This window comes from Mesoplodon mirus (genome assembly GCF_964341445.2).
Source record: "Mesoplodon mirus genome assembly, chromosome: 10".
Lineage (NCBI taxonomy): Eukaryota > Metazoa > Chordata > Mammalia > Artiodactyla > Ziphiidae > Mesoplodon > Mesoplodon mirus.
This window is the reverse complement of record NC_138986.1, coordinates 92,025,818-92,047,715: the sequence shown is the minus strand read 5'-3', so window position 1 is coordinate 92,047,715 and position 21,898 is coordinate 92,025,818. Positions and strand designations below refer to the sequence as shown.

General features: G+C 36.5%; 1 protein-coding gene across 1 annotated transcript in view; it reads left to right on the top strand.

The window, feature by feature from the left end:
- TMEM30A (transmembrane protein 30A) overlaps positions 1-20,353 on the top strand; it is a 45,147-nt gene extending 24,794 nt beyond the window's left edge. Inside the window, exons 3-7 of the mRNA XM_082633353.1 lie at positions 2,069-2,176; positions 6,484-6,571; positions 7,627-7,773; positions 8,448-8,654; positions 16,970-20,353. Coding sequence (XP_082489479.1) covers positions 2,069-2,176; positions 6,484-6,571; positions 7,627-7,773; positions 8,448-8,654; positions 16,970-17,163 — 744 coding nt within the window. The 3' untranslated portion in view covers positions 17,164-20,353. The remainder of the gene's footprint in view (positions 1-2,068; positions 2,177-6,483; positions 6,572-7,626; positions 7,774-8,447; positions 8,655-16,969) is intronic.
- Positions 20,354-21,898: the final 1,545 nt, after the last annotated feature.

The window sequence follows — 21,898 nt, the reverse complement described above, 5'->3', positions numbered from 1 at the left end:
TTGGAAAATAAATACTAATTCACCCATTATTTAATTGCATTATTTTTTCATCAGATATGATACTTTAACATAAATGCAAACACTTAGTAAAACCTTATTGACAAGCAGTTAAAATACCATCCGTGTGTGTGTGTGTGTGTGTGTGTGTGTGTGTGTGTGTGCGCTCTGTGTGTCTTTTGCATTCACACTTACCTGTCATTCTTCTTGGAAACTGAGCAGATGCTAAAGGACACAAAGATTCAGAAACAGGCATGACAAGACCCGTTTGTGTTCTCCTTTACCTGAAAATTGAGCTTTAAAAAATTATTGTTTTATTCTTCAGGGAGCAAAACTGCTTTAATACATGCCAACTTTTTAGATTTTTGTAGCTATGCTTTAGATTTTCTGAAAGGTCGTGATGACTTTTGAGGTCCCTAGTAGATGGTTGCCATCTAGTGGTTATGGATGCTGTTGCCCTGAGATAGTGGACTGTAATGCTCTCTTTTTAAAAAATATGAAAATAAAGTAGGGAGAAGACAGGAATTTAATTATTTTGTTTTGGCAGAAATAACATATAACTTTAAAACATCATAAAAATTTGATTTTTTATGTGATGGAAAAACTATAAAGATGCATTAAGTTCTGCTTTTGTCAGAACAGGCAGAATTAAAGACATGGAAGAGACTTGTAATGATTTAGAAGCTCCACTAGTTTCTTCCCCCATACAAAAACATTTAGCATTTCAGAACTTTTCTTCTGCAGAGGTGATCATCCTCAGATTCATTCTTTTGTGGGCTCTGTGTTCCTTTACAAGCCCAAGCTGAATTAGACTAAAGCCTTTTCAGAGAACAAAAAAACCAACCAACCAAATAAATAAATGAAAGATTTCTATGTAAGTGTTTTCTTTATAAGGAATGAGAAAGTTTGCATATTTTGACATTTGAAAATCAAGCTTTAAATAAATAATTGTATATATGAAAACAGCAAATCAAATAAAGCAAAATGTTATTGAATTCCTTTTTTTTTTCTGAATTCCTTTTAATTGAGTATAAGGTTATAGACAATGGAGGTAGCAACCAGAAAGGAGAAAATAGCTGATGTTTTTGCCACCTCTAAAAATCTTAGTCATTCAAGATGACTTCATAACATCTTCTAGATAGTTACAATGTATGTAGGTTACCCTTATTTCCCAGGTTATTTCCAAGTTGACTCCACTGAATACATTAAAGTACTTTTCTTGATTATTATAAAATGACTCATTATCTTAGATACTTTACTAATTATTAATTTGTTCATTACTAATATTATATAGTATCCTACTGAGAAATTTACTATGTCCCAATTCAAGTTCAAAATTTATTTTGGGCAGTAAATGAAAGCTTGAAAGCATTATTCCTTTGAAAAGTTGATGCTAATTGGATGAAGACCAATCTGAATTAGAGAAGATTTAAAATTGAAAGTAGGGACTTCCCTGGCAGTCCAGTGGTTAAGGCTTTGCCTTTCAATGCAGGGGGTGCAGGTTTGACCCCTGGTCGGGGAACTAAGATCCCACATGCCTCATGGCCAAAAAACCAAAACATAAAATAGAAGCAATATTGTAACAAATTCAGTAAAGACTTTAAAAATGGATATTTTAGAGCTCCACCCCTGTAGACACAGACATATGAGACTTAGGAGAATCCTGGAATCTGTATTTTCAAAAAAAAATCTTTTAAAAAATAAATAAATAAAACTGAAAGTAGATCAGACTAGGCTAATAGATTCCTTGAGAGCTTTTTTGTTTGTTTGTTTGTTTTAATGTAAATAGACGTCTTTGAGGTCTTTCAGAGTATTTTCAAAGTTGACTTTTGGATTTTTGACCTTATTTTATTTGATTCTTTAACATTATTTGATTTGGTTTGATTGTTTAACCTTATTTACAATTTGTACCATTTTAGATTGCTAAGTAGTGGTAGAATTCACCCCAGTAACTGTTTTAAGTTATCACAAATTCTAAACTAGTGCAAGTTACATAGCTTTTATGTATGCATGAAACAACTTCATACTTAATAGTTTTATATGAACATTTTTTCCCTTTCTGTTTCTCTAGGGCAATGTGTTTATGTATTATGGACTGTCTAATTTCTATCAAAACCATCGTCGTTATGTGAAATCTCGAGATGATAGTCAACTAAATGGAGATCCTAGTGCTTTACTTGTAAGTAAAATGATGGAACATGAAACTACGGTGTCTAAGAACTAAGAACATGTGGTAATTGTTCAATTAGAAATGTTAAATTTAATAATAGATGAAATTAACGTGTTGTTTGACATTTTTAGTTTGTTTAGTGAAGGTTTTTAGTTAAAATATTTTCTCCTGCAATTTGCACAGATCAATGATTTCTTGCATCCAGAGGACACGTTACAACTTGCTTGTTTCTGGTAGTATCATTGGGATTTTTGCTTTGTTAATCTGTTTGTAATGGAATTCTGATGAGTCTAGCATTCTGGGAATATAATTTGTTCTGTTTGAGTTTACTCATTATTATTACACTGGGTAGGAATATGTAAATAAGCTACTTTTAATTTCAGAGATGGTGGTTTAGAATTGAACATGTATGTTCTTTGCTTTTTACCTTGTGGGGAGCCCGAGTAGTAAAGTCCAAAGGGTGTGGGTTACTGCAAAACTGTCTGAGGAGCTTTTTGAAAATACAGATTCCAGGATTCTCCTAAGTCTCATATGTCTGTGTCTACAGGGGTGGAGCTCTAAAATATCTATTTTTAACAAGATCCCCTTCTGTTGCTCAGCCTGGTTTGGGAATCTGTGGACTAGAGGATCTTAGTTTCCTGACTGTTGTTCAGCTTCTCATAATAGTGGTTGGTGCCCAAGTATTTTATATTATTGCTGCCAATGCAGCAAACCTTTAGCAATTCAAGTATCCCTTAGAAACAGTGACACTCTTAGAATGCAATTTAGGACCGTACTGGGACCAGAATGGTCCTGGTAAACGTAAAGTTACTCTAGGTTATCCTTCCTGGTTTTATTGCTATTTCCTGATGTTTGGGATCTTAAGAAATAATAAGTCTATTTAAAGATCCTGGTTAGGTCTGCAATATCTTGTAGTCCATGTGGGATCCAACTTTAAGGACTCAAGTCCAGAGAAGGTGAAGTTCTGTGAGACACACCAAGTTGATGAGACACACCAAGAATTTATTGATTGGGATCATAGACTGGGTGTGTTGAAAGACCTAGAAGTGGTGGTTGATTTACAATTCTTTTATATAGATACACACTCTCTTCACTGAGGGCAAAAGAAGCTGAGATTCTTTTCTTCCAAACCTCAAGCAGAGCTTTTAGACTAAACCTAAGGATTGATGAATTTTTTCTGTAAAGGGCCAATAGTAAACATTTTCAGCTTTGCAGGTTATATAGTCTATTGCAGCTACTCACCTCTGCCATTATAGAATGAATGCAGCCATGGAGAATACTTAAGTGAATAGGTAGCTGTGTTCCAATAAAACTTTACTTACAAAAACAGGTGCTGGGCTGGATTTGGCCTGCAGGCTGTCATTTATCGATCCCTGGACTAGACCAAAATATTTGACTTTAAGACCAGGTGGCTTTCAAAAATTTTAAAGATGTTAAGAACAGACAGATTGAAGTTCAAGTAACTTAACATTGTACATAAGGCCCTTCACAATCTGATGTCAGCCTACCACTTCTGCCTCATTGATTTTATATTCTATCCTTAATGTACCTTTGGCTTGGCTGCCCTGAGCCATATATGCTGTTCCCTAACCATGCCTGGTGATGCAGGTAATCTGCCCATTTGGGCATTTCCATTTCATTTGTCTAGAATGTGGTTTTTACTCTTTCCCTGGAGGTCCTCTCACCTCAGGCCTGCTGTTTACTTTAGGGTCTTTGAATGCAAAATAACTTCTTTACATATTTACTTCATTCATACCCTGTTCCAAGTCACTTCTCACTTTACTTAACAAACTGCCTCCCCATATCATCTACTCTTGCTCTTCCTTTCCAGGCCATTTTCTACAGGGCTGCTAGAGTGATCTTTTAAAAAAAGTAAATACCACTTCCCTGCTTAAAATCTTTCAGTGGTTTGTTTACTCAGGATGATCTGAGCTATGCATGACTCTCCAGTCTCATCATATGTCATTTTCTTTATTGCCATACTCTAACTACATTCCCTGTTTACCTTCTCAGAAGTATCAAGTTCCTTCTAAATGGTGTGTACTGTTCTCTCTGCTTAAAGCTCTCTTCGGCCTGCTCTTCACGTGGCTGTCTCCTACTTTCTTTAGGTCTTAACTTTCATGATACTACCTCCAGAGACAGTCTTCCCCTTATCTTCTGTCCTCCCAACTACACTGCAAGCCCATGAGAGCAGGGAGCATGACTTCCTTTAATCACCATATACCGAGTGCCTCTCCAGTACCTAGCACATGAAAGGCATTTAATAAATATATATGGAATGAATATAGACACCTTTATCATGGCTCTTATTTCATATTATAGTTGGTTGTATTTGAGTCTGTTTCCTAGATTACATTGTGAGCTGCTGAAAAGCAGGGACTTTTTTTTCATCTTTCCATTTCTAGCACCTTACATGGTATGTGGTACATGTTAGGTACTCTTTATTAAATGGCTTTCCTAAACCAGTTACTGCAAAGTACCTAGCATTGCTTAGTTGACTGCCTGATGCATAGGTAGTAAATATTTTCCTTTTTTTAAAAAAACTTCTTCAATAATTTAGTAGTTAGAAGATGGTTCTTTGGGACACCAGTCCACCATCTTTTCTGTCTGCTGGTTTTCCAAATAAAGTTGCTATCCTTGCCCCCCTCCCCTCCAAAATGGTTTAGTGGTTAGAATATATTTGCCCCACTGAGAGTTTATTTACCTTATTTTTTTGAAATCAGTTTTCATCAAAACATTCAAATAGTAATAAGCCAGTTATACATTGTCTATCTTCATGGTCTTAGAATACTAACTTTCTGAATGTAGATGTCTTAGGGACCAAAAAGCTGAGAAGTCAAATATTAAAGAGACTTTATGAGATTCCCTGCCAGAATGTAGATACAAGTCAAGGTTGGTTATAATGGAATAGCCCTAAGAGGCCTAACTAGGTTCTAATTAATTTCAAATCGAGACTGTCTTGGTTTGTTGATGTGTTGTGAGACATGGCTTAATGTGGCCTTGGAGTCGCAGAACAACTCAGATGTATACCTAATATCAGACTTGGTAGAATCTCTGGATTAATTCTACAGCTTCCACGTTTCCTTGAGATCTTCAATAGGGACTAAGGCAAAACCAAATCTGGAGGACAGGTGAAGTGCTGTTTGCCTTGCCAACATTTTTGTTTTCTTTATACCTGGGTGCACAATTTAGAGAAGATTGGTATATGCTAGGAATCTGCATTAGACTTTTCCTTCCTCCCTCCCTCCCTTCCAAATTACAAAATTTGAAATTATCTACTTGAACATGTTAATTTTATAAGTGAAGTGCAGATAAATCAAGGGACTTGCGCAAAGTCACATAGTACATAGCTGGAACTAGAAGCTCAGGTCTTTTTTTTTTTCTTTTTAATATTTATTTATTTGGCTGTGCTGGGTCTTAGTTGCAGCATGCGGGATCTTTGTTTTTTTTAGTTGCAACATGTGGGATCATTTTTAGTTGCGGCGTGCGGGATCTTTAGTTGTGGCATGCGGGCTCTTAGTTGTGGCATGCAGGAGGGATCTAGTTCCCTGACCAGGGATCAAACCCGGATCGCCTGCATTGGGAGCCCAGAGTCTTAACCACTGCACCACCAGGGAAGTCCTGAAGCTCCAGTCTTCTTACTTCCAGTTTAAGATTTCTTTCATTCTGTTACAGCTGGATTGACAATAGACGGCTTCTTAGTTTTTCTTATGTAGAAAACAGTTTGTAGTTATGATTTCTGTGTTGATATGAAAAAATTTTTAAATGTCAGTTTGGGGGCTTCCCTGGTGGCGCAGTGGTTGGGAGTCCGCTTGCCAACGTAGGGGACGCGGGTTCACACCCTACTCTGGGAAGATCCCACATGCCGTGGAGCAACTAAGCCTGTGAGCCACAACTACTGAGCCCGTGTTCCACAACAAGAGAAGCCACTGCAGTAAGAAGCCTGTGCACCGCAATGAAGAGTAGCCCCTGCTGGCTGCAACTAGAGAGAGCCCGTGCACAGCAACAAAGACCCAACGCAGCCTAAAATAAAATAAATAAAATAAATAAATTTATAAAAAGAAAAAAAGTCAATTTGACATATACCTATATGACAATATGTGCAAAGAAAGTCTATAATGCAGTAATGTTAAGGAATATATTTTGAGTAATTAAATGTGGTATTATTTATAGTCTGTTTATAATATAGGCATTTTATATGCATTGCGAGTGAGAAACACGTAGGGATTGAATTTTTAATCAGTAATTAGGACTAACTCATAGTTCTCCCCAAGGCCTGGGTAATAACTTCTCTCTTCTTTCCTTCTAAATATCAGAATCCCAGTAAGGAGTGTGAGCCTTATCGAAGAAATGAAGACAAACCAATTGCCCCTTGTGGAGCTATTGCCAACAGCATGTTTAATGGTATGAGACAGAGATGAACAAAGATTATATATATATATATATATTATACTGTAGTTAGGAATATTTGTATAATCTTTCAGAAACATGAATGAAATTGAGAAATTCAACAGCTTTAAGATAAATATGTGAATTAGTTATTTAGTGGGGTATTATAATGCTTTATGACTTTTGTGAATTCTTATATTTTAAGAATGAATTTCTGTCTCTGGGAAGAAAGAAGCAGGGACATTCTGCTAACTTACTATTTCATACATGATAAAATAAATGCCAGGCTACCTTTACCAACAACTTTGAATATTTATACCATTAAAAAGGGGCTACAGTTGATCATTTAGAGCAGCACTGTCTGATATGAATGTAATGTGAACCATAAATGTGAGACGTGTATAATTTTAAGCTTTCTGGTAGTCACATTAAAAACAATAAAAAAGAAACAAGTGAAATTAATTTTCATTATATTTTATTAAACTCAATATGCCCCACATATTGTCATTTCAGCAGGTAAGTGATATTCAGTATATAAAAGTTATTAGTGAGATATTTAATATACTAATTTTTATACTAAATCTTTGATGTCTGATGTACATTATATCCTTACAAAACGTAGTCATTTGGACCAGCCATAATTTCAGGGGCTCTGTAGCCATATAGCTAGTGATTACCAGATGGGACAGTGCAGAGAGAGAAATTGATAAGCCAGAAGCTATTTAGCAGTGCTTTTTTTTTTTTTTTTTTTAAAGAATAGAAAGAGAGGCAGATTTACCTTGCAAATTGTTTTATTGGGGTTAATATTAAAACATTTGACCATATCACGTATCAGCTAGCCATGTAGGAAAATGACCTGGAACTATTGAGGGAAGGCAAGTTCATCTAGGATTATAAAGTTACCATAGTTAATTCACATGTAAATAATCAAGAGCAGATGCTCATCATGTGCCTGCTTCGTTACAACCACTTTGGGGGGCAAGTACCAGATCCTCATTTCTCGTGGAATAAAGCTGGTACTATGGATTTTCAGTAGATGTTTAGCAGTATCTTCCTTTTCTTGTGTTTAGATACACTAGATCTGTTTCTGGTTGGCAATGAATCTGATCCTACACCTATTCCTTTGAAAAAGAGAGGTATTGCTTGGTGGACAGATAAAAATGTGAAATTCAGAAATCCCCCTGGAGCAGGCATTCCCCTAGAAGAACGATTCAAAGGTAAAATATTACTAATATCCCTTAAAACATAAGCTAGGCATTTTAATGAAGTACCTAAAATTTTCTGTCTTTAGAATCTTAAAAAAGTTTATGCTTTTTAAAAAACAACTTTTCTGAACTTGTTGTCAAGTTAGGTAAAATATGTAGTATCTTCTAATGTACTGAAATTCTAAAGGTAACGTAGTATACTTTTAATCTTGAATTTCTCTGGTATTTCCTTGTAAGCGTTTCAGCCATAATCTTTTAAAATTGTGACAAAGTTTATTTTAAACAAGTATTTATTTGTTTATTTATTTTAATTATTAATAGTTATAAGTCCAAATTTCTTTTTGTTTCTATGCCTCCTTGATTTCACAATGTAATGTTTCTTACCATCATATCTTTGTATTAAGTCATTTGCTTTTTGGAATATACACAATAGCCTACTTTTAGTATTCTCTTAATTGAGATATCAATCAAATCTTTGTAATTATTTGTTAAGTTTTTATGTGAAGAATTGGTTTCTCTTTCGATTTTAAGACTTCCTTAGAATAGGAATATATTTCTACTTTTGAACATAAGGAAAATATTCATATTGTATATCTTTGTTTTATTAGAGTGTGAATTTTCAGTGAAACTCTCAATAGAATTGAATGCCTTGTCTCCCCACCCCACACCGATCTCTCCTTTTTAAGGCACAACAAAGCCAGTAAACTGGGTTGAACCAGTATACATGCTGGATCCTGACGAAGATAATAGTGGGTTCGTAAATGAGGATTTTATTGTTTGGATGCGTACTGCAGCATTACCTACTTTTCGTAAGTTGTATCGTCTTATAGAGAGGAAAAATGATTTACATCCGACATTACCAGCTGGACGATACTATTTGAATATCACATACAGTATCCTTTTTTGGCCATGTGCACAGATGCAAAGACTTTGAAAGGAGTGTAGTCCAACCTTGTCTCAGTTATGTGGCATACTATTTTGTGTTTTAGTTTTGCTCTCTGCATTTTTATGAGTATGTGTGTATGTATGAGAAAGTCTCTTTTAACTTGTTTCTTCCAAAAATGCCTTTAATTTTTAAATACTTTGTACTAGAGTTCAAGCATCTTATTTGGTAAAATTATTTAAAATGTAGGTGCTAGATTTATTAATAAGTTAGATATTTTTACAAGAGAGATTGTAATTCAGCTTAATGCAAAGGCTAGTACTCACTTAGTAAATCCAAGTGTTGGTACTGGGCTGTTTTAATCTATATTTTTTTAGATAATAAAAATCAGCAAATTTGTTAGTTCATATCAACATAATTATTTATAATTATTGCTCTGTTTACAGTATCAAAACATTTTTATCATTAGCTGTATTGTTCCACCTTGATAATTTAGGCATACTTTTCAGTGCTGATAAATATCATTAATTTCACCCTGACTATATGTCAACGTTATACTAAGTACTTTCCATGTATTATTTTATTTATTTCAAGCATCGTGAGGCAGGTATCATCTCCATGTTATAGACAAGAATATAGGAACATAGAGCATTTAAATAACTTAACTGAGATTACACAGGTGATAGAAGATTCAGGGTTCATAATCAAGCTGTGTTGACTTTACCATCAACCATCACTGTAGGCTGCATCCCTAGCTGGTTCGCTCAGATAGTCAGACCAGTCCATATTGGCCTGGATGCAAAGTCTTTCCTAAGCCAGAAATATTGGGCACTAACTTTTATGCTCAACAAAATCCTTATATCTTTTCATTTCCAACCCACTGCTTGTATATATAATGAATGAAAAAATTTCAAATATTAGCATGTGTGCTGATGATCTTACATTTTTGATTTTTCATAACCCAAATTAGCTATAAGTGTATAGTTTTAACTTTATAATGGATTAATAAATGGTTAAGTTAATAGACCTAATTTCAAAATAAAAACCTATTTGTAGGCTTAGTCTTTTGATTTTGCACCTCAGTAGACAACTGAACATGACCTGATAGTGACAGACTGAAAGTGACCAACTGCTTGAAACTAGGCCTACATAGCAGAAATTTTAGACAGACCCAGTTTAGGTGCTGGTAGAAAGAACATTATCTTAAGGCTATGGCCAAAGTAGAGGGCAACCTGTAGCCTATAGCACAATAAAGGGAAGTCTTTGGAGCACTCAGGAATTCTTTGTTGACAGATAATTTGCACCAAGAGAACTTTTAGGAGGAATGCAGACTATTTGAAAATCAATAAGACAGGAATTTGACCTGCAGAACATTAAGGGTTAATTATCAAAATCGGGTATAAGCTGGGAACTAGGTATTAGAATCAAGGCAGAAGCCCACTTTTTAGGGTTGCAATATAGAGAGACTAGCATGGGTGATTTGATACCACATCCCATAGAGTGTTGGGTCAGTTAGAGCTCTTACAATCATTCCTGGCTCAGGTTGGGATTGATTTAAGAATTGGTAGAGCTGAGCCTGCCATTGGAGTCACAGCCGGGCTGGGGAGTCACAGCTGGGCTGGGGAGTCATCTGCCAGGCTGGGGAGCTCCGGAAGCTGGAGAAACAGATGGGAACTAACACTTAATTCAAAAGATGCTTTTGAAAACGTAAACCTTTTGCATAGGGACTTAGTTCTGTCTTCTTCTCTTCCCTAACTCTTGCCAAAATCCTAGCACTGGTCCATGTAGGTAGCTCATACAACATGTTGGTGTCCCATTTCTCAAATTTGTTTAAGGATCCACCCTTCAATTCCACTCTGTTTTAGTCATCAATCCTGTGTCACACCGTGAGTTTCACCATTGCTCCAAATCAGCAATGTAGAACTTCATTGTCATGCTTTTCGACCTTGTGCTGAGTCCTCCCATACTCTTATAACTACACTCTTGCTACATGTGCTCTTTGAGCTCATAGAGACCCCTAATCTCTTCATTCTTCCTTTTTCTCCTGGTCTGTCAAGCTCTTTTTCCTCTATGGGTTTCATTGCTATTTATCTGAAATATATTTTCACATTACAGACCTTTTACCCCTCCTGTGTAATGAGAACAGAAATATCTAAGAAATGAGAAATTATATAACCCTTAACTTTAGTTGTTTTTGCTTGTAAACTATATTGGCTTTTATTTTTTTATTTTTCCTATTTATTTATTTATTTTCTTATTAGTCATCCATTTTATACACATCAGTGTATACATGTCAATCCCAAACTCCCAATACATCACACCACCCCCACCCCCTGCCGCTTTTCCCCCTTGGTGTCCATACGTTTGTCCTCTGCATCTGTGTCTCTATTTCTGCTCTGCAAACCAGTTCATCTGTACCATTTTCTAGGTTCCACATATATACGTTAATATACGATATTTGTTTTTTTCTTTCTGACTTACTTCACTCTGTATGATAGTCTCTAGATCTATCCACGTCACTACAAATGACCCAATTTCGTTCCTTTTCATGGCTGAGTAATATTCCATTGTATATATGTACCACATCTTCTTTATCCATTCATCTGTCGATGGGCATTTAGGTTGCTTCCACGACCTGCCTATTGTAAATAGTGCTGCAGTGAACATTGAGGTGCATGTGTCTTTTTGAATTACGGTTTTCTCAGGGTATATGCCCAGTAGTGGGACTGCTGGGTCATATGGTAATTCTATTTTTAGGTCTTTAAGGAACCTCCATACTGTTCTCCATAGTGGCTGTATCAATGTACATTCCCACCAACAGTGCAAGAGGGTTCCCTTTTCTCCACACTCTCTCCAGCATTTGTTGTTTGTAGGTTTTCTGATGATGGCCATTCTAACTGGTGTGACCTGATACCTCACTGTAGTTTTGATTTGCATTTCTCTAATAATTAGTGATGTTGAGCAGCTTTTCATGTGCTTCTTGGCCATCTGTATGTCTTCTTTGGAGAAATGTCTATTTAGTTCTTCTGCCCATTTTTGGATTGGGTTGTTTGTTTTTTAATATTGAGCTGCCTGAGCTGTTTATATAGTTTGGAGATTAATCTGTTGTCCGATGATTCATTTGCAAATATCTTCTCCCATTTTGAGGGTTGTCTTTTCGTCTTGTTTATGGTTTCCTTTGCTGTGCAAAAGCTTTGAAGTTTCATTAGGTCCCATTTGTTTATCTTTGTTTTTATTTCCATTTCTCTAGGAGGTGGGTCAAAAAATATCTTGCTGTGATTTATGTCATAGAGTGTTCTTCCTATGTTTTCCTCTAAGAGTTTGATAGTGTCTGGCCTTACATTTAGGTCTCTAATCCATTTTGAGTTTACTTTTGTGTATGGTGTTAGGGAGTGTTTTAATTTTATTCTTTTACATGTAGCTGTCCAGTTTTCCCAGCACCACTTATTGAAGAGACTGTCTTTTCTCCATTGTATATCCTTGCCTCCTTTGTCATAGGTTAGTTGACCATAGGTGCATGGGTTTATCTCTGGGCTTTATATCCGGTTCCATTGATCTATCTTTCTGTTTTTGTGCCAGTACCATACTGTCTTGATTACTGTAGCTCTGTAGTATAGTCTGAAGTCAGGGAGCCTGATTCCTCCAGCTCCATTTTTGTTGTTGTTGTTGTTGTTGTACGTGGGCCTCTCACTGTTGTGGCCCCTCCCGTTGCGGAGCACAGGCTCTGGACGCGCAGGCTCAGCGGCCATGGCTCACGGGCCCAGCCGCTCCGCGGCATGTGGGATCTTCCTGGACCGGGGCGCGAACCTGTGTCCCCTGCATCGGCAGGCGGACTCTCAACCACTGCGCCACCAGGGAAGTCCCAGCTTCGTTTTTTTCCCTCAAGACTGCTTTGGCTATTTGGGGTCTTTTGTGTTTCCATACAAATTTTAAGATTTTTTGTTCTAGTTCTGTAAAAAAATGACATTGGTAATTTGATAGGGATTGCATTGAATCTGTAGATTGCTTTGGGTAGTATAGTCATTTTCACAATATTGATTCTTCCAATCCAAGAACGTGGTATATCTCTCCATCTGTTGGTATCATCTTTAATTTCTGTCATCAGTGTCTTATAATTTTCTGCACACAGGTCTTTTGTCTCCCTAGGTAGGTTTATACCTAGGTTATTTTATTCTTTTTGTTGCAATGGTAAATGGGAGTGTTTCCTTAATTTCTCTTTCAGATTTTTCATATAGATTTCTGCATACAGGTCTTTTCTCTCCCTAGGTAGGCTTATTCCTAGGTATTTTATTCCTTTTGTTGCAGTGGTAAATGGGAGTGTTTCCTTAATTTCTCTTTCAGATTTTACATCATTAGTTTATAGGAATGCCAGAGATTTCTGTGCATTAATTTTGTATCCTGCAACTTTACCAAATTCATTGATTAGCTCTAGTAGTTTCTGGTGGCATCTTTAGGATTCTCTATGTATAGTGTCATATCATCTGCAAACAGTGACAGTTTTACTTCTTTTCCAATTTGGATTCCTTTTATTTCTTTTTCATCCCAGATGCCACGGCTAGGACTTCCAAAACTATGTTGAATGATAGTGGTGAGAGTGGACATCCTTGTCTTGTTCCTGATCTTAGAGGAAATGCTTTCAGTTTTTCACCATTGAGAATGATGTTTGCTGTGGGTTTGTCATATATGGCCTTTATTATGTTGAAGTAGGTTCCCTCTATGCCCACTTTCTGGAGAGTTTTTATCATAAATTGGTGTTGAATTTTGTCAGAAGCTTTTTCTGCAACTACTGAGATGATCATATAGTTTTTCTCCTTCAGTTTGTTAATATGGTGTATCACATTGATTGATTTGCATATATTGAAGAATCCTTGCATTCCTGGAATAAACCCCACTTGATCATGGTGTATGATCCTTTTAATGTGTTGCTGGATTCTGTTTGCTAGTATTTTGTTCAGGATTTTTGCATCTATGTTCATCAGTGATATTGGTCTGTAATTTTCTTTTTTTGTAGTATTTTTTGTCTGGTTTTGGTATCAGGGTGATGGTGGCCTTATAGAATGAGTTTGGGAGTGTTCCTTCCTCTGCAATTTTTTGGAAGAGTTTGAGAAGGATGAGTGTTCTCTCTTCTCTAAATGTTTGATAGAATTCACCTGTGAAGCCATCTGGTCCTGGGCTTTTGTTTCTTGGAAGTTTTTTTTTTTTTTTTTGCAGTACGCAGGCCTGTCACTGTTGTGGCCTCTCCTGTTGCGGAGCACAGGCTCCGGGTGCGCAGGCTCAGTGGCCATGGCTCATGGGCCTAGCCGCTCCGCAGCATGTGGGATCTTCCCAGACCGGGACATGAACCCGTGTCCCCTGCATCGGCAGGCGGACTCTCAACCACTGCGCCACCAGGGAAGCCCACTGCGCCACCAGGGAAGCCCTCTTGGAAGATTTTTATTCACAGTTTCAATTTCATTACTTGTGATTGGTCTGTTCATATTTTCTGTTTCTTCCTGGTTCAGTCTTGGAAGGTTATACATTTCTAAGAATTTGTCCATTTCTTCCAGGTTGTCCATTTTATTGGCATAGAGTTGCTTGTAGTAGTCTCTTAGGATGCTTTGTATTTCTGCGGTGTCTGTTGTAACTTCTTTTTCATGTCTAATTTTATTGATTTGAGTCCTCTCCCTCTTTTTCTTGATGAGTCTGGCTAATGGATTATCAATTTTGTTTATCTTCTCAAAGAACCAGCTTTTAGTTTTATTGATCTTTGCTATTGTTTTCTTTGTTTCTATTTCATTTATTTCTGCTCTGATCTTTATGATTTCTTTGCATCTGCTAACTTTGGGTTTTGTTTCTTCTTCTTTCTCTAGTTCCTTTAGGTGTAAGGTTAGATTGTTTATTTGAGATTTTTCTTGTTTCTTGAGGTAGGCTTGTATAGCTATAAACTTCCCTCTTAGAACTCCTTTACTGCATCCCATAGGTTTTGGATAGTCGTGTTTTCATTGTCATTTGTCTCTAGGTATTTTTTGATTTCCTCTTTGATTTCTTCAGTGATCTTTGGTTATTTAGTAACGTATTGTTTAGCCTCCATGTGTTTGTGTATTTTACGTTTTTTTCCCTGTAATTGATTGCTAATCTCATAGCGTTGTGGTCAGAAAAGATGCTTGATATGATATCAATTTTCTTAAATTTACTGAGGCTTGATTTGTGACCCAAGATGTGATATACCCTGGAGAATGTTCCATGTACACTTGAGAAGAAAGTGTAATCTGCTGTTTTTGGATGGAATGTCCTATAAATATCAATTAAATCTATCTGGTGTATTGTGTCATTTAAAGCTTGTGTTTCCTTATTAATTTTCTGTTTGGATGATCTGTCCATTGGTGTAAGTGACGTGTTAAAGTCCCCCACTATTATTGTGTTACTGTTGATTTCCTCTTTTAGAGCTGTTAGCAGTTACCGTATGTATTGAGGTGCTCCTATGTTGGGTACATATATATTTATAATTGTTATATCTTCTTCTTGGATTGATCCCTTGATCATTATGTAGTGTCCTTCCTTGTCTCTTATAACATTCTTTATTTTAAAGTCTATTTTATGTGATATGAGTATTGCTACTCCAGCTTTCTTTTGATTTCCATTTGCATGGAGTATCTTTTTCCATCCCATCACCTTCAGTCCGTATGTGTCCCTAGGTCTGAATTGGGCCTCTTGTAGACAAAATATATATGGGTCTTGTTTTTGTATCCATTCAGCAAGCCTGTGTCTTTTGGTTGGAGCATTTACTCCATTCATGTTAAGGTAGTTATTGATATGTATGTTCCTATTGCCATTTTCTTAATTGTTTTGGGCTTGATTTTGTAGGTCCTTTTCTTTTTTTTTTTTTTTTAACACCTCTCTTGAGTTTTATTAATTTTATTTATTTTTTTTTGCTGTGTTGGGTCTTCGTTTCTGTGCGAGGGCTTTCTCTAGTTGTGGCAAGCGGGGGCCACTCTTCATTGCGGTGCGCGGGCCTCTCACCATCGTGGCCTCTCTTGTTGCGGAGCACAGGCTCCAGACGCGCAGGCTCAGTAGTTGTGGCTCACGGGCCTAATGGCTCCGTGGCATGTGGGATCCTCCCAGACCAGGGCTCGAACCCGTGTCCCCTGCATTAGCAGGCAGATTCTCAACCACTGCGCCACCAGGGAAGCCCTGTAGGTCCTTTTCTTCTCTTGTGTTTCCCACTTAGAGAAGTTCCTTTAGCATTTGTTATAGAGTGGTTTGGTGGTGCTGAATTCTCTTAGCTTTTGCTTGTCTGTAAAGCTTTTGATTTCTCCTTCGAATCTGAATGAGATCCTTGCTAGGTAGAGTAATCTTGGTTGTAGATTCTTCCCTTTCACCACTTTAAGTATATTATGCCACTCCCTTCTGGCTTGTAGAGTTTCTGCTGAGAAATCAGCTGTTAACCTTATGGGAGTTCCCTTGTATGTTATTTGTCATTTTTCCCTTGCTGCTTTCAATAATTTTTCTTTGTCTTTAATTTTTGCCAATTTGATTACTGTGTGTCTCGGCATGTTTCTCCTTGGGTTTATCCTGTCTGGGACTCTCTGCGCTTCCTGGATTTGGGTGGCTATTTCCTTTCCCATGTTAGGGAAGTTTTCAACTATAATCCTTCAAATATTTTTTTCGGGTCCTTTCTCTCTTCTCCTTCTGGGACCCCTGTAATGCAAATGTTGTTGCATTTAATGTTGTCCCAGAGGTTTCTTAGGCTGTCTTCATTTCTTTTCATTCTTTTTTCTTTATTCTGTTCCGCAGCAGTGAATTCCACCATTCTGTCTTCCAGGTCACTTATCCGTTCTTCTGCCTCAGTTATTCTGCTATTGATTCCTTCTAGTGTAGTTTTCATTTCAGTTATTGTATTGTTCATCTCTGTTTGTTTGTTCTTTAATTCTTCTAGATCTTTGTTAAACATTTCTTGCATCTTCTCAATCTTTGCCTCCATTCTTTTTCCGAGGTCCTGGATCATCTTCACTATCATTATTCTGAATTTTTTTTTGGAAGGTTGCCTATCTCCATTTAATTTAGTTGTTTTTCTGGGGTTTTATCTTGTTCTTTCATCTGGTACATAGCCCTCTGCCTTTTCATCTTGTCTCTATATTGGCTTTTACTACTAATATTTAATTTGTGAAATCAATCCTTTCGGATAATAATTATATAATTATTTTGTGATTCAGAACATATGAGTTAGGTGCCTGTGTATTGTAGAATTATACCAGTGAATTACAAGCAGTTAAATGCCAACTTTTGAAGTTGTATTTTAAAAATCAAGTAACTAGACACGGAAAAGTCTTCCTATACACTCTTCAGATTACCCTGTACATTCATTTGATGGACGAAAACGGATGATCTTGAGCACTATTTCATGGATGGGAGGAAAAAATCCATTTTTGGGGATTGCTTACATCACTATTGGATCCATCTCCTTCCTTCTGGGAGTTGTACTGCTAGTAATTAATCATAAATATAGAAACAGTAGTAATACTGCTGACATTACCATTTAATTTTATATTTTGAAAACAAATTTACTGCATGTGCATCAAGGCCAGTCCTATTCAACCTAGCTTTCAAATGCTGATGTGTGGTTAGTATGTCATTTTTGAAGTTGGCACATAACTTTTTTTTTTAAAGCTGTCTTTGTCCTTTGCTTCTTCCTTATGGATGACTTATGAAAATATATGACGGGTATGAAACAAATTCGCTATATTGATCATGTCAACACTGTAACTGCTGAAATGGCATTCTGATGTTTCCTTTTTGTTGGGACAGGCCGTATGATGCATGGAGCCTCTTTCATGTGAAATGCGTCTGCTGCTTAAATGTTTATGCTGTGTTGATAATATTATATTGACATATGATACTGTATATGTGTGCCTATTGTGTGAAGAAAGGGATTACAAGATGTGTGAGTATAATGACTTGCTAACCCTTCAGGATTCATAGTTACAAAAAGATGAAGAAAGACCAAATATAAATAAAACACTTCATCCTTTTCACAGGTCGTGTGTAAAGGCTTAAAGTACCATCTTTGTTGAGGTGGTTCTTGTATTCAGTTTATCCAGTACAGTTCTTTGTTAAGCTTAGATTTGATTTCAAAGGACCTATTTACCTGTCTAGAATAGGAATTAATGCTCATGGTAGGTCTCCAGTAGGAAGATTTAAAATTCCTCTTTCCATTTGGTTAAGATGTTGCAGTCAGGAAACCCATCTCACTTGATGTTTTTACATGTGACCATTTCCCTTGAAGCTTGCACTTCATAACAGATGAAAGAATATAGGTGAGATGGGAAAGCTTCTTGGCCGACCATTATCTTCTGCCTCAACTGTCAACCAGATGTAAATGTTCAAAGGAGACTGTCTTCATTGTGGTATTTAACATTAAGAAATTTGCTTCAGCATTGGAAATACCTCAAGCTGTTTTTATTTTGCAGGTAAATGTTTTGACTTAAGTACTAATATTATCTTGCAGAAATTTTGGAAAACAGTAACCTTCATTTCCTCTATATTTCATTCAATTTTTACATATAGGTCAAGGATGAATATGTATGCACATTCTCTTTAGTTAAGCCACCGATTGTTTTGGTTGGTTTTTCTAAGATGTACTTTAAAGAGAAGTTCTTTAAATTTCCTAATTAAGTTCTGGAGATTTTGGAGTATGTACATGATAGATTATATGTGCTTGAAGTTATTTTATTTTCTATTAACTGGAATTATTTTTAATATTCCTTACTGAATAAATGCTGTAATTTGTTTGCTATGGAACTTATTCTTGAATGTAAACTTATTTTTTCACATGCATGAAATGTATGTCTTAATCAGAGGTGGCTAAATTGCATTGAAATGGCTATTTTTTTTTTAACTAAAATAACTCATATGTTTGTATAGAATAATGCCTGTTTGAATTCAGAGTTTGTAATGGTTTCCTTTGTTTATATTTTAAATCAAAAGTTCTGGGTAATGTATCAATTTTGATTAATATATGTTTTTTAAAAAAGAAACAAAAAATAATGTAATGGTTAATAGTAGAAATGTGCCACACTTCTTAAGTTTTGTATAATATGAAATTCAGTTAAAAGAACTTGTAGTTCATAATGACTTTCAACAGATAGAATATTACTTGCATGAAGTACTTAATGTATAATTGTCCTGAAATTTCTGAGTGCGTAGGGTATTCATCGTGTAAAACTATTCTTTGTTTTATCAGTCCTTCAGAATATGGTTATTTATTCTGATAACTGACCCTCTTGCACATGGCAGTTTATTTTCTGGGGTATATCATTGGGGGAGAGGGCTTCTCCCAGTCTTTGCAGATTGAGTTTGTGCTGGTTAAGAAGGACTGCCATCCTCCGTCTCTTTTTCTAACTGGGGGACCAGAGGTGCTGCTACAGAAAAGCTGAAGAGCTCTTCCAACACTTTCTCATCTGTGGTGAAGACGGAATCTTAAAATATATTTGGAGTTTTATCTATTTTACAAGTACATTGATGGCCTAAGTTCTCCCTTGTCTCCTGCCATTTGAGCTGTAAGTGATTCCTGTTGCTGAATATGAAGAATGTGGAACATTCCTATGGCCTCTGTGACTGGTGGAAGGAAAACATTTCTTTCTTATGGGCTTTATGCTGATCTTTTGGAAACACTGATGTCATACTCAACTTTCAGAGAATCATATTGCATTTTAAGACAACTAGGTTAAGTAGAGGCATTGCAGAATGTACTAACTTGCAGGAAATATTTTGATATATGAAGTTCCCAACTGAAGATATTATTTAATAAGTAAAAGCTAAGAAATTTCTTTGAAATCAGAAACCAGTTTAAAAGTAAATTGGTAAAAATAACTGTACTACCTAATAGAAACTTATTCAATGAAGAGGAGAGTCAAGTCAAGTGAATATTATTTGTTTCTTGGTTACAGTACTTGTAACCTTGATTATATTGAAAGATAACTTTCTGTTAGTATGTTCTGTATTAATAAAAATGAACAAAATTAATTTTGCTATGTTCGGGTGTCTTGCTAAAATAACAGTGCCCCGGTGTTGTTGCTAATGTTTAGCACTAAATTGAGTCCAGATTTTAACATTTCCATGCCTAGATTTGATTGCCATATGTGAATATGTTAATCACTCTGATAGCATTAACTGCAGGATTTATGCATGTTACTGAGAAACATCTGTTCTTACCAAGAAGTGGTCAGATTATAACCTGTTACAAGCAGACAGGCTAAATTTGGTATTAGATCAAGGGAAATTTCTGGTAAATAGAAACTGAATAACTGGTAGAGAGACAATGATGATGAAAATAATGAAGTGGGCAGGGACATAGGAAATGAAACGCCAGACTAGCAAAGAGGAGCAGCTGAGTGGTAGGCGTAATGACTGCTGTTCAGCCCACTCGCCCCGTCTGTATGGAAACACTGCCTTAGAAGTATTGTACGATCCTTTGTTGGTTAAGCGTCAAAGTTCTCTTCTTTGTGAACGTGGTTAGTTTGAGGGGAGGGTGGAGGGAATAAGGAAGTGCTGCTTCAAGAAGAATTTGGTGCATCAATGTTTGTTGTAGTCTTTAGATAATCTAGTAAAGTGTTTTAGAGCCCCTTTTTAGCCCATGCCCCATTCAATAAACGTAAAAATCATATTTCCCCTAATGTCATTTGAAATTTCAAAATAAATATCATTTAAAAATAAATATCATGTCTAAAATCACACCATGGTGACCTTATTTTCTTTTATATATGTAAAATTTGTCAAAGTAACGTGTACACAGTTCAAAAAAATCTAAAGGCCTTATGATGAAAAACAGCAGTACCTGTCCCAACTTTCTACCTTCTAGAGACAATTACTTTGCCTTCAAAAGTTGTTACTTTTCGTATTTATCTTAGTGTATCTAAATTATATGCCTGTTCTACTATTGCTTGATTTAACAGTTTTAGACATTATTGTCTTCTTGATAATATTACCTGATGATGTAGCTAACACACATACCTCCCCTTCTCCCATTATATAGTTATAATATTTAATAAACACAATAGCAGTTGTTTAATTATGACTTTAAAAATACTGTATACTTTAGAGCAAAGCAGAGTACCAAGATTATGGTTTGTATGCTTTATTTTTCCTAGAATTAATAGTCACCCCACTTTTAACATCAACATAACTTTCTGGAAGCCTATCTTAAAGTTTTTCCAACTTTTCTATCAGGTCCACCCTGTTCTTATTGCTAGTCTTTTGAAGGTTTTTTGTCCCCAAATACCTGATAACCTGATTCCCTGTTTTTGCTAGAAAGGTCTATTCTGCATTTGTCCTTCTCTGCCAATCTGCACTGGTGGTTTTTTCAGACAGCTACTCAGCCATTCCCTCACATTCCCTCTTTTTGTCACCCTCCTGTGTTGGATCTGCTGTTTCCTAGTTCACTCTTGTTTACTGGAGCTATTTTCAGTTTTTCGCGTAGGTGACTTTCCTTGTATTTCTGGCTAATCTCAGCCATCTATCATGTATAAATGGACCCCCAAAACTCATTGGAAGCTCTTTGTTCACGGGCAGTGCTTGACAAGTGATGGCCTCAGTAGCATAGTGCTACTCAAAAATGCCACTGAGTGCATTATTTGTTCCTGTTCACGATAAAATGCTTAGACAAGTAATAAATAGTTGGCAGGTCAGCAACTGTAGGTAGACTGAATTTTGGGAAGCACTGCATCAGGGAATGACTGTCAGGGAGCCAGTCATTTGGCCGGAGGCCTCTTCTGTGGGGCTGTTCAGTTTCTCTGGGGAAGAATTCTCTAGTCTTCTGCAAACGGGAGGGGTTGAAAGAGGCTCTGTCTCTTACTGCTTTGAACTCCCTGTTTCTGCCTTGTCTTCCACCTCAGCTTCTGTTTTCCACTTCACATATTTCCGCTATACCTGTCCCTTTGCCTATGCCTTCCACCTAGTTGTCTCCCATTACTTTTTCCAGATAAAAATGTTCTTGTCTTCTACCTGTGGGAGACAGTGACCGAGGTGAGAGATTGTATTTGGCCGAGAGGGGTAGGGCAGAGATTGCAGGGAGCTGACCATTCTGTTGTATATAATTTTCAACTACTCATTTTCAGGCCTGTCCCTTGATTCCACTCTTGCTATAAATTCTACTTTCAAGTCTGAGCTTCTCAGGGGTTTTAGAACCAATCAACATGCTTCTCACCGGTATCCATCCCCCTTGCAGTCCCTTTAGATTGTGGCTTCCTTGGTCCTGCTCAGTGATATGCCATCTGCTTT